The 12,171-nt window shown below is 42.9% G+C and overlaps 1 protein-coding gene across 1 annotated transcript; it reads right to left on the bottom strand.

Annotated features, from left to right (window-relative positions):
- Window positions 1-3,644: 3,644 nt before the first annotated feature.
- LOC310803677 (solute carrier family 2, facilitated glucose transporter member 11-like) lies at window positions 3,645-10,405 on the bottom strand (the record flags this gene model as incomplete). Its single annotated transcript, XM_083668530.1, has 12 exons — window positions 3,645-3,842; window positions 4,238-4,365; window positions 4,511-4,586; window positions 5,033-5,134; window positions 5,384-5,494; window positions 5,820-6,007; window positions 6,155-6,303; window positions 6,740-6,869; window positions 8,603-8,727; window positions 8,869-9,029; window positions 9,138-9,236; window positions 10,184-10,405. 12 exons carry the CDS (start codon window positions 10,403-10,405, stop codon window positions 3,645-3,647), a joined length of 1,689 nt encoding a protein of 562 aa, XP_083524656.1.
- Between the last annotated feature and the right edge of the window lie 1,766 nt (window positions 10,406-12,171).

Genomic DNA, 12,171 nt, shown 5'->3' with positions numbered 1-12,171 from the left:
GACACAACTGTGTGGAAGGACTTCCCGCCTTGTGAACCACCCGAAAGATCGAAAACAAAAAAGATGAATAAACAATATATAATTGTTATATATGTAAGGTGAAGTCTCTCAGCAAATCACACCTATCACCCTAATGCATCTACACGGTGGAACTACCCAACACGAATCCTTTGTGGCACCTGACAGTAAGAAAGACGACTTGCCACTCAGATAAAGTGCAGTTGACAAGGTAGCTAGCTACCTCGACCCATGTCGTGAGCTGACAAGTTGTGCTGCGTCGTCGTCTGTCTGTGGTAAGTTCTTGAATGCAATAATAACCTTGTAGTATCAAAGTATGCAATCCTCTTAAACGAAGTAAATGTCAGTGGTCAACTATGTGTTGAGCATTTGAAGACGACGGTAACTGCTAGAAAGGAGTGAGGGAAGAGGCGGCAGGCCTAGGCCCAAATTCATATAATTCATTTAAAATCAGATCGTGACTTCACTGCACAGAGATTTTAAACGTTGTATTTAGTTTGCGAATATCAAGCCTATTTGATGATCACTGTCTCCACCGTTTCCGTAGTTTAGTGGTTATCACGTTCGCCGATCACGCGAAGTCGTAACAGATTTTGACTTTTTATTGACCTTTTCTTGCCGTGCTTTCAGACTGGGTTGGAATCCTATCTCAGGACAGCAAAAAAACCCACTTAAAACATATGTTCTTCATGAACTAAGTATTTCATGTAACACAACATGCGGATGATCTATAATTCATTTAATTAAAGGAAATATGACGTTTTATGTTACAATGAACTGTACCTTAACAGTGTCTATTTTACCTTGGGAAGACTGCAGTGCCTTTTCTCACACCCAAATCTTATCATACACTGCCCCTAGTTCAATACTTAATTTGCAAAAGTGATCCATATTTATTTTTCTTTTATCTTTGACCACATCATAATGACAAGCACCCTCTTTTGTCCTCATCTATGTTCAATCAGGACAATTTAAGCAAAAGACAACACATTTATCCAACTCCACATTTGAGTTATTACAAAGCACACACACACAACTGCTAAACTATGTAAATAACATATAAACACAACTGATCAATCTTGGTTGTATGTCTTTGAACCAAAACAAAAGTTGCATTATCGTGCTGGAAGTAGCCATTAGAAGATGGGTCAATTGTGGCCATGAAGGGATGCACATGGTCAGCAACAATACTCAAATAGGCAGTGGCATTCAAGCGATGATTGATTGGTATTAACAGGCCCAAAGTGTGCCAAGAAAACATTCCCCACCCCATTACACCACCTCCACCATGAGAAGGTGTACAGGTTTGTTCCTAATAAAGTGTTCGGTGAGTGTATATTGTAAAGAATTCTCTAACAGTGCAGAATATAATGTATAGCATATAGGCTATCATGATGCAGAACTCTAGCCTGTCATTGCAGTAGTATCTAAAACACCAGCAGGGACTTTATGAATGACTTGCAACACCTGCTGTAGCCACATGTCCCTAGTCTGTGCCTTCCTCAGATCCTGTGTCACCACATGCTGTATCGTTTCCGTAGTGTAGTGGTTATCACGTTCGCCTCACACGCGAAAGGTCCCCGGTTCGAAACCGGGCGGAAACACATTTTTTTCCCCCTCTCACCATTCAAGTGCCGTGGTGGTTTCTCTCTGTAGCCGTAACATTGTACTGAGATGATTGTCTAAAATTAACTGATGCAATGATGAAATAATGAGTTGAGTAGACCAAAACAGAGCTAGTCACCGTTGAGGGCTGCTTTCAGAGTTTCCGTAGTGTAGTGGTTATCACGTTCGCCTAACACGCGAAAGGTCCCCGGTTCGAGACCGGGCGGAAACAATATTTTACCTTCATCAATAGTACATAATAGGGGGAAAACACAGCAGGAATTTATCTGAATAAATTCTGGTTTAGCTGTCTATGGTGGATGTCTGTAGGTCTGAATGCATAGAGGAGAGACTGATCTTTGGTCTAGGATCAGTTAATACTATTAAGAGTGACCTGGCAACCCTGATTTCCAGTTATACCTCTTTTGTTTGCTCTGTTTAAGCCTTTAGATGCACTGGAGGTTATTGCGTTCACCCTTCCACCAACTGCATCAGGCAACGGCACTGTGGAGCCGCTGCAGGGTGAGGTCAGCTCTTATCTCCTGGACGTATACCTGTACAGTGTGTGTGTGTGTGTGTGTGTGTGTGTGTGTGTGTGTGTGTCTGTCTGTCTCTCTCCACCTACCTACCATAGAAGACAGATCCTTCTGATGTCTGTATGTAGTTGTACTGATAACTGTGCTGTTTTCCTTGCGTAGTATCTTAAGGACATTGTGTTTGTTTGTTCATATCTCCCCTAGCATCGCAGTGTGACCGTTCTGACACCAAAACCCAGCTTGTTTTGCAATTGCAATTACCCCGGAGGATGCACCATAACCTGCACCATCAACAAGCAATATCTGAGTGTCTGTCTACATCTCCCTCGGGGACAAAGTGAGCACAACTTTCCCCTCTGTCGGCTGGCCACTAGGGGACGTTGTACTCGCTGTCCATCTCGGTCTGTCTTCCTCTCCTCTCTCATTTACATTTACGGCATTTAGCAGACGCCTTTATCCAAAGCGACTTACAACAAATACATTTGTCTAAGGAAGTGAATCATCTATCCATCAGTCATCATAAGAAAAAGTAACCTATGCTAGGACCAGGGGCCATTGGCAGTCACAATGCTAGAAGAAGGAGGAATTACTTCCTCTTTTTTTTCCCTTTTGACCAATCGGTGTGGCCATCGGCTCCCTTTTTGATCCTCTCCATCATTGTGATGCACTTGCAGTGACACAGTGGAGGAGTCTAATGCCTGTTTTGTGTTATGCATTGGATAAGTGAGAGATATATTAGGCTATTCTTATATTAGGCTATATTTAGTTTTTGCGGCACACTGGGAATAGCCCATATGCTAATCAATTCATCTGGTAGTGCTGTTTGTCTCACCCATTTTGGTACTCAAATTTAAAGGATGTTTTTTATTGATTGTGTAGATATACTCAACTGTTCTGTTTCTTGTCTTATTATTTTGGTCCGTTGCAAAGTGCCTTTAAAAAGCTAGAATAATGGACCAACTGTAAAGGCTAAATCATACATAGTGACACTTTTGTATTAAAACATCCACACACAGAAATTGTAAGACAGCTTGGTTCGTTATGTGGATAAGTGCAGAACATTTTACAGTACGCATTCGAGCTAAATGGTTGGTGACAAATTAATTTAATCTCAAGTATTTGTAAATGAGTTTATTTCTTGACTCACATTCAGCATATCAACACAGTTCTGCTCAGAGGTGGCAGCTTTCAGGTGTAGACATAGTAAAGACATTTCTTGTCCAGAAACACAGTTTTTATATGTATTCTGTTTTCAGTTGCATGTCATTGATGGCTCTCATTATGGCAAGTTACTGTTTTTTCAGATATGGTATATATTTGTTCAGTTGTCAAATTAAATGGAGGGCCAAGTTTAGTGTCTTTTTAAATCATGATAATATACCTTACTGACTTGGCACTTAAAGAAATTAATGACTTGTCAGGGAAATACATAATGTATTTGGTATTTTAGATAAATAAAATATACAAAACACAAACTTATACATTTTAAAATTTAGTTGAACTTTCAATGAAGTCAGCCTTTTCAGTGTCAGTCCCCCTGTTCTTATAGTTAAGTTTGTTAAAGTCCTCCATGATTTCCACCATACTCTTTCCTTTGGTTTCTGGGATGAAATATATCATGAATGCTCCGCCGCAGATGCAGTAAACCACAAAGATCAGGAAACAGTATGGTCCCAGTCCACTCTGCACACAGACACACAAATATGAACAGTTACTGACCATCATTAACTCAAGGAACATGTACTGGTGAAAGAATGACAGATGCTAACTAACACTCAGGACCCATCTACCTATAATAGAGATTCGACAATACCTCATTACGGCGGTTTGTTAACTTACAATGCCTACTTCAAAGAAAATTATGTATTACTGTTTTAACTCATTTAGTGGGCGAATAAAGTCACCCAAATTGTCAACATTCTAGATTTTGTAGCCAATCAAAGTATTGTTGCTAGGTAAATACCACGTCAAACACTTGGCACTCTAGGTGGTGAGTCTTCCAGAATTCTTTGGCAGTTGGTGAGTTAATAAAGGTTCAGTCAGTATGAAGTGTGCGTCGAGTGGGGTCGGTATCTTACCACTACATATGGGAATAACATCCCAATGAAGAACAGGCCCACCCAGTTGGTTGTGCCATTGATGACATAAGCGGAAGGACGCCAGGCCTGCAGGAAGAGGTCTGCAGGGAGAGTATTAGACACTCCGGCTGAAAAGACAACAGAGTTCCTTTACAACCAGCTCTGCAGTTTACCTGAATCCCAACACAGCACATCACTCAATCCACTGGTGTATTTAAGACATGACACACATGAAGTGATTGGCATTTATAGGCAGGCATGTAGAGTACTCACAAGGACCAAGTCCATACACACAAATGACAGAGAAGATGATTGCAATGCTCATATAGGGTATCCATGGGTGCAGGTCCTGTAGAAAGAGAGAGGCAGTATTACCTCTCAGGCATGCTTGACGAAACAAAGACAGATAAGCCATGAATGTTCTGGCGCCCCGCTGGTGGAATGAGCTTCCCACTGCTGTCATGACTGCAGAGTCATTACCAATCTTCCACCATAGATTGAAGACCCATCTCTTCAGGCTACACCTTAACGGTCTCTCCTAAAGACCTCTTCACCCCCACTACCCCCCTGTACAAGTTTTTTTCCTGTTAATAATAAAAAAATAAAAATGTTTCCTTCTTTTAGCCTTGTGACTGCCTATGGCCCCTGGTCTGAGCATTGATTACTTTATCTTATGATGACTGATGGATAGAGGATTCACTTATTTGCTTACTTGCATTTGTTGTAAGTCGCTTTGGATAAAGGCGTCTGCTAAATGCCATAAATGTAAATGTAATGAATGTATAGAACAGTTACCTTTAGAGACAGCGTGACTGTCAGCACTAACATGATGACAGCCATTATCAGGTAACCATATCCCATCAGCTTTTTCCTGCCGGAACGCTCTATAAAAAAAGCCTGGAACGCAACAGAAAATGTGGATAATATACCGGTAAACAAAACATGGTTGATCACTTGATTGTGGCCAATGCACATTTCGCTCATGCTTGGCGTTCTATGGTGAAGTAGTGCTTTGGAACACTGTTATGTGAAAAGCGACCCGACCATAGAAACGACCTGTAGTGTGTAGACAGCTTCACAGTAATGTTATTCTTTGCTTTATGTGATTTCATATCCTGTCCTACCACAGTCTGAGACGACACTCACAGAGAGACAGACAGCGGTGAGCTCTGTTGTTCCAATGCCAATGGACAGGTAGTGCATCATGTCCACGTCCACGCCAGATTGTTGAAAGATGTCAAAAGCGTAGAAATAAATCTGATAGATAAAGACAGTAGAGAAATTAGGGCGATTCATCTTGCCAGCAACACTGTTATAATTATGGGTGTAACAAAAGAGTGATGTTGTGAACCCTAGAAAGAAAAGGTACCCTAGAAAGAAAAGGTAAAACAAATCCACAACAAGATTTGGGATAAGACCAAAGAAGAATGACAAGAGTTGACAGAGAGGGAAGCAGTTCATCAGAAGTGGGTAAAATGATGAATCAATTCTTCAGTTGCACTGTATATCGGGTACAGAATGACCTTATCAGGTAAAGGTTTTGACACTAGATTGTGTGATATGGGTAGAATAATTCACTCACAGCGTTAATGCCACAGAACTGAATACCGGAACAAGGGATGATCAGAGTCAGCAGCTGCCATCTCACGCAGCGAGAACAAAACACATCTAACACGGTTTTAGCCTTCTGGCCCTGTGAGCCGACTCTCTCCTTCTCCATGTCTTCAAGCTCCAGCTTCAAATCATCCTCTTGCCACAGCCACTGTAGAGCTACCACACACACACACACACACACACACACACACACACACACACACACTTCATATACACAGTAACATACAGTAATACATACGCTCAATCTATTATCTTACGCGACACGACATCTCTGGGTTCATAGAGCTGGCCTGGTTCACACACCTTTCTTGCAGCCCTCTGTGTCACCCTTGTCTATGTAGAGGTACCGGGGCGATTCAGGGTAGTAGAGCAGGGTCACGAACTGAAGAATAGCAGGAACGCCACCGAGGGCCAGGAGGTAGGGCCACATGTCATCTGTACCCATCAGCTCCCTGCACGAGAGAGACAGAGAGAGGTGAATGACTTATGTCACCACAATCCCATCTTTAATAGGGAATATATTTTTGTCAGCCCCTGTCAAACAGCTCTTTGTCATTGTTCTGTGTACATCATGCCATTTATTCATCCTGAGTGATTAGTCAGATGAGCTCAATATCTTCTTCAATATCTTGTACTTATGGTAATCCAGTGCACATAGTTAGGTCTGGAGTGGAGAAGGCGTTCAGCTGGAAAATGTACACAGGTGTTTGGTGTGTGAGAGCCCTGGATGTATTCCTCCTCCTCTTTAATACGTTAGAGAGTTGTGGTTTTACACTGCCTTGCACAGTGTGTGTTGACTAGCTATGTAATACTGAAAGTGGAAACTCATCCTTTACAACTCTGGGTGATTTTTGTACAACTGATGTAGGACATGTCAAAGGCACTGACCTGAGGCCAACTATTTGACCTATGACTTTCCCAACGCCAATAAAGATGGAACAAGTGAGGGTCACGAATCCTCTCAGTTTCTTTGGAGAGCTCTCACCCAGGAACATGAGGTGGACATTCAATCCAAGGCCTGAAAATATGGAGAGAGGTAGACAGGAGGAGATGTTACCACAAAGACTGCAAGCATAATCTCACATAGAGTCCACATGTACACATATAGCATTTACATTTTACATTTATGGCATTTAGCAGACGCCTTTATCCAAAGCGACTTACAAATACATTTGCTTAAGTAAGTGAATCATCTATCCATCAGTCATCATAAGATAAAGTAATCAATGCTCAGACCAGGGGTCATAGGCAGTCACAATGGTAGATGAAGGAATTTATTTATTTTTTTATTAACAGGAGAGAAACTTGTACAGGGGGGTAGTGGGGGTGAGGAGTTCTTTAGGAGGGACCATTAAAATGTAGCCTGAAGTGATGGCTCTTCAATCTACGGCGGACGATTGGTAGTGACTCTGCAGTCATGACAGCAGTGGGAAGCTCATTCCACCAGCGAGGCGCCAGGACAGTGAAAAGCCATGACCGAGTAGTGCGGCTGCTTCATCCACGTAGAGGCGGCGGTGCCAGGCGGCCAGCCAAGGTGGAAGAGCGGAGTGATCAGGCAGGGGTTTGGGGGCTGACCATTGCTTGCAAGTAGGGAGGGGCTGTTCCCTATGACACCCGGTAGGTGGGCAAAGGGACTTGGGTCTTGAATCTGATGCAAGCTGCTACCGGGAGCCAGTGAAGGGTGCGGAGGAGGGGAGAGACATGGGAGAATTCGGAGAGATTGGATGAGCTGCAGAGGCCTGATGGTGGAGGCGGGGAGACCAGCCAAGAGTGCATTGCAGTAGTCGAGAGATCACAAATGTTTGGACCAAAAGTTGTGCTGCTTCTCTGGTGAGGAATGGACGTATCCTTCTGATGTTGTAGAGGAATAATCTACAGGAGCGTGCTGTCGCTGTGATGTTCGCCACACAGGATAAGTGGTTGTCAAGGATCACCCCAAGGTTCTTGGCTGTATAGGAGGTGGTCACAGTAGAGTTCTCTACTGTGATGGAGAAGTCTTGGAGAGGACAGCCTTTCCCTGGGAGGAAGAGCAGCTCAGTCTTGTTAAGGTTGAGCTTGAGGTGGTGGGCTGACATCCAAGCAGAATTGTCTGCAAGACACGCAGAGACACGTGTTGCCACCTGTGAGTCAGAAGGGGGGAAAGAGAGAAAGAGTTGAGTGTCATCTGCGTAGCTGTGGTAGGAGAAACCATGTGAGGAAATTACCGAGCCAAGAGATTTGGTAGAGGGAGAACAGTAAGTGCCCTAGGACATAGCCCTGGGGCCAGAGCCCTACAGTCAGGGCTTGAATTGTGGGGGTATGCCAGTACCCCTTGTTAATATAATGGGGAAGAGTATACCTCTTGTTAGATTTAGATTTTGGAAGAAAATTCAAATTAAAACAAGCCGATTATCAAAAAACATGCATGTTTCTGCAAAGTGCTCCTTTCTCTCAAGATGCGATTGAGCAGGAGGAACATAATTGGCATCTCAGGAATGTTCATGGATTTGGTGCTTGTGTGAGTGTGTGTGTGTGTATCTGCAGATGCGTGTGTCGGGGGGATGATTTCTTGTTGGTTTACTCTTATCTGCTACATGGCAAACTAGGCTGAAGTTGCTTTAGTCTTAGCAAAACAAGTGAAGATTTTTTTTTTTATGAGCAATTCCTTTAATAGGTGTTGGCTATATTCTTATATTGTCTCAAAGGTCATTAGAATTGACCCTTTAGTTCAGCTTTAAAATGTTGGGGTAAAAAAGAACCACACACACATACCAACATTATATCCATAGAGAAATCTGCCCAGCAGGATCATCTCAAAGGACTTGGCCATGCGACTAAAGAGCATCAGCAGAGCAGCCACAACGGCCACCACGTCGTTGAACAGCAGGACTTTCTTCCTGCAAAATCAAACCGCAGGTTGCAAACGCTGTCAAACAGAGAGTGGGACATAAGGGAAGAGAGAAAAGTATGGTGTTAGTGTGCGTGTCTGTGCATGTGTGTGCGTGTCTGTGCATGTGTGTTGGAGTATCATGTATCACCGTCCGTGGACGACAGCGAGGCTGCCACTGTGGATAGTTCCCGCACATCCCCCGATGCTGAACACAGCTATTATGAAGGACCAGATGAGCATGTCGGTAGAAGACTCCACTGGAACCCCGTACCTCTCTATCCATGTCTGATTCACAAATCTCTGGATGTGCTACAGACAGGGACAGGGACTTGTTTAGTTCACTCAGATTTCACCCCCACTACTTTTTCTTTCTGACATGTGATATGAGACCTCACAGTTGGAGTTGAGCATTCTTACCTCTGCTGGAGAAGCCATGATGGAGACATGTAATCCATATTGAAATGATCCCCCGATTCCCAGTACCAACGTCAACAGGTAAAGCCTCCGGTACTGCACCTGGAATTGAAATCGACATCTTTATGCTTAATTAATCCACATGTAAAGTCTTGGCACCGATCAAATAAAGAGCAATATCTGTTATGTGTAGTGTTGGGGTGTAGTTCCATGTATTCGCCTTCCCTCTGCATCGACTTTTCTCTTCTTGGACATTTTGGGATTATTTGTAGATCTTTTTCATATCCATCACCGGTTTAGTCAAACGCCGATATGCGATCTAGCGGCAGGATCCCGTCATTTCGCGGGTCACAAATTTGACATGCATTGTGGGAGATGTAGTTTATGGTCACTGTACGCTGTAAAGCAGCGTAGACTTTTATTTTAAGACAATTATGTACTTTTTAAGCTCTCGCGGGCCATATAAAATGACGTGGCGGGCCGGATTCGGACGCGGGCCTTGAGTTTGACACATGTGGCCTATGTGTTTCCAGTATTACTTGTTTGCCATGTAGCGGAGTAAGCTACTGTAATTTTTCCAAACGAAAAAACGACAACAGAAATTAAACAATTTAAACATAGCAATGTTATTTCTGCATAAAATTTAGAAAAGTAGGCTAATTGGTAATTTAGTTAAGGACATAGTAGCTTCCCCAACACTGGAGAAGAAGATTATGACAGAATCAACACAGTAACATTGTTTCCCAGTACCACACTAGGACATTTCAAATTCATACAGTACCAGTCAAAAGTTTGGAGACACCTTCAATGGTTTATTTATTATTTTCTAGATTAATATTGAAGACATCAAAACTATGAAGGAACACATATGGAATTATGTAGTAAACAAAAAAAGTGTTAAACAAACCACAATATGTTTTATATTTTAGACTCTTAAAAGTAGCCACCTTTTGCTTTGATGACAGCTTTGCACACACTTGGCAAGGTGTGTCCAGACTTTTGACTGGTACTGTACATTGAGTCAGATATGGTGAGTAATGTGACCTTACCAGCTCTTCCAGTGCGCCTTTCGTCTCTGCCGTGGCTCCCTGGATGCTGAGTGGATCAAGACCACAGCCAGTAGCAGACTTGTCAGGTGGAGCACCGGGAGAATTCCCGTTGGGTTGGTCGATCTGTGGGCTGCGGAGCCGGTGAGCGAAGCCATTTGTGGGATGCGAGAACGGTGGATGGGCCGGTGGATTTCTGGGCTGCGGGCCCGGTGAGAGACGCATCCCAAAATCACCCCGGTCAGCTGAAAAGTCAAGGACCGTCTTGTTGTCCCAGTCCGTCCTTGAGCACAGCACTGTGGGACAGTGGGATCACCTGCAGTTGCGGGAGATGGAGAGACACTCTGGATCAGCATATCCTGTGTGCATTGCCGCCCACTATATACACTGAATGCCGTATTTAACTAAAAACCAGATCTAAACTAAACTGCTTTTAACGTCAGAAATATGTTGATCAGATGCAAAAGCAGGATGCCATTTGAGAGGTGACACCAACATCATAGTTCAGAATAACACACTACACATTACAAGGAGATAGGCATCAATAATCCAATTAAAGCAGAACTTGGGCCCAATTATGGGTTATTAGAGGTCCAGCCGAAGCAAGTCCACAAATTACATCATTGTTCATATATACAGTGCATTCGGAAAGTATTCAGACCCCTCCATTTTCTCTGCATTATGTCATGTTACAACATTATTCTAAAATGGATTCAATTAATTTATTTCCTCAACCCGCTTCACACAATACCCAATAATAACCAAGCAAAAACAGGTTTTTAGAAATTGCTGCTAATTTATTAAAAATAAACCATTTAAATATCACATTTACATAAGTATTCAGACCCTTTATTCAGTACTTTGTTGAAGCACCTTTGGCAGCAATTACAGCCTCAAGTCTTCTTGGGTATGACGCTACAAGCTTGGCACACCTGTATTTGGGGAGTTTCTCCCATTCTTCTCTGTAGATCCTCTCAAGCTCTGTCAGGTTGGATGGGGAGCGGGCTGTCATGTGCTTTTCACTGAGGAGTGGCTTTCGTCTGGCCACTCTACCATAAAGGTCTGATTGATGGAGTGCTGCAGAGATGGTTGTCCTTCTGGAAGGTTCTCTCATCTCCACAAAGGAACTCTGGAGCTCTGTCAGAGTGACCATTGGGTTCGTGGTCACCTCCCTGGACCTTCTCCCCCTATTGCTCAGTTTGGCCAGACAGCCAGCTCTAGGAAGAGTCTTGGTGGTTTCACACTTCTTCCATTTAAGAATGATGGAGGCTACTGTGTCCTTGGGGACCTTCAATACTGCTAACATTTTTTTATACCCGTCCCTAGATCTGTGCCTTGACACAATCCTGTCTCGGAAGTCTACGGACAACTCCTTCGACCTCATGGCCTGGTTTTTGCTCTGACATGCACTGTCAACTGTGGGACCTTATATAGACAGGTGTATGCCATTCTAAATCATGTCCAATCAATTGAATTTACCACAGGTGGACTCCAATCAAGTTGTAGAAACATCTCAAGGATGATCAATGGAAACAGGATGCACCTGAGCTCAATTTCACTTGCACCTGAGCTCAGTGTCATATCAAAGGGTCTGAATACTTATGTAAAGGTGATATTTCAGTTTTGGATTTTTAATAAATTAGCAACAATTTCTAAAAAACTTTTTTTGCTTTGTCATTATGGGGTATTGTGTGTAGATTGATGAGGAAAAAAAATAATTTAATCCATTTTAGAATAAGGCTGTAATATAACAATGTGGAAAAAGTGAAGGGGTCTGAATACTTTCCGAATGCACTGGATACTATGAAAGTCCATACTGTGACTGTAGAATGTACGCCTTGGTAAACATAACTGGAGACACTCCATTGACATTAAATATTTAGCTTGAAAACTTTGTTAACCTTGGGGTGAAACCTCCACAGTTCAGGGTGATGGTACTGGAAGGCAGGAGTGACCTGTAATATTTGCCTGCCAAACGTAACTAAATATGA

This window comes from Argentina silus (genome assembly GCF_951799395.1).
Source record: "Argentina silus genome assembly, chromosome: 4".
NCBI classification, from domain to species: Eukaryota; Metazoa; Chordata; class Actinopteri; order Argentiniformes; family Argentinidae; genus Argentina; species Argentina silus.
Note: the sequence above shows the minus strand (reverse complement) of the source record. Positions and strands in the feature narration are given on the sequence as shown.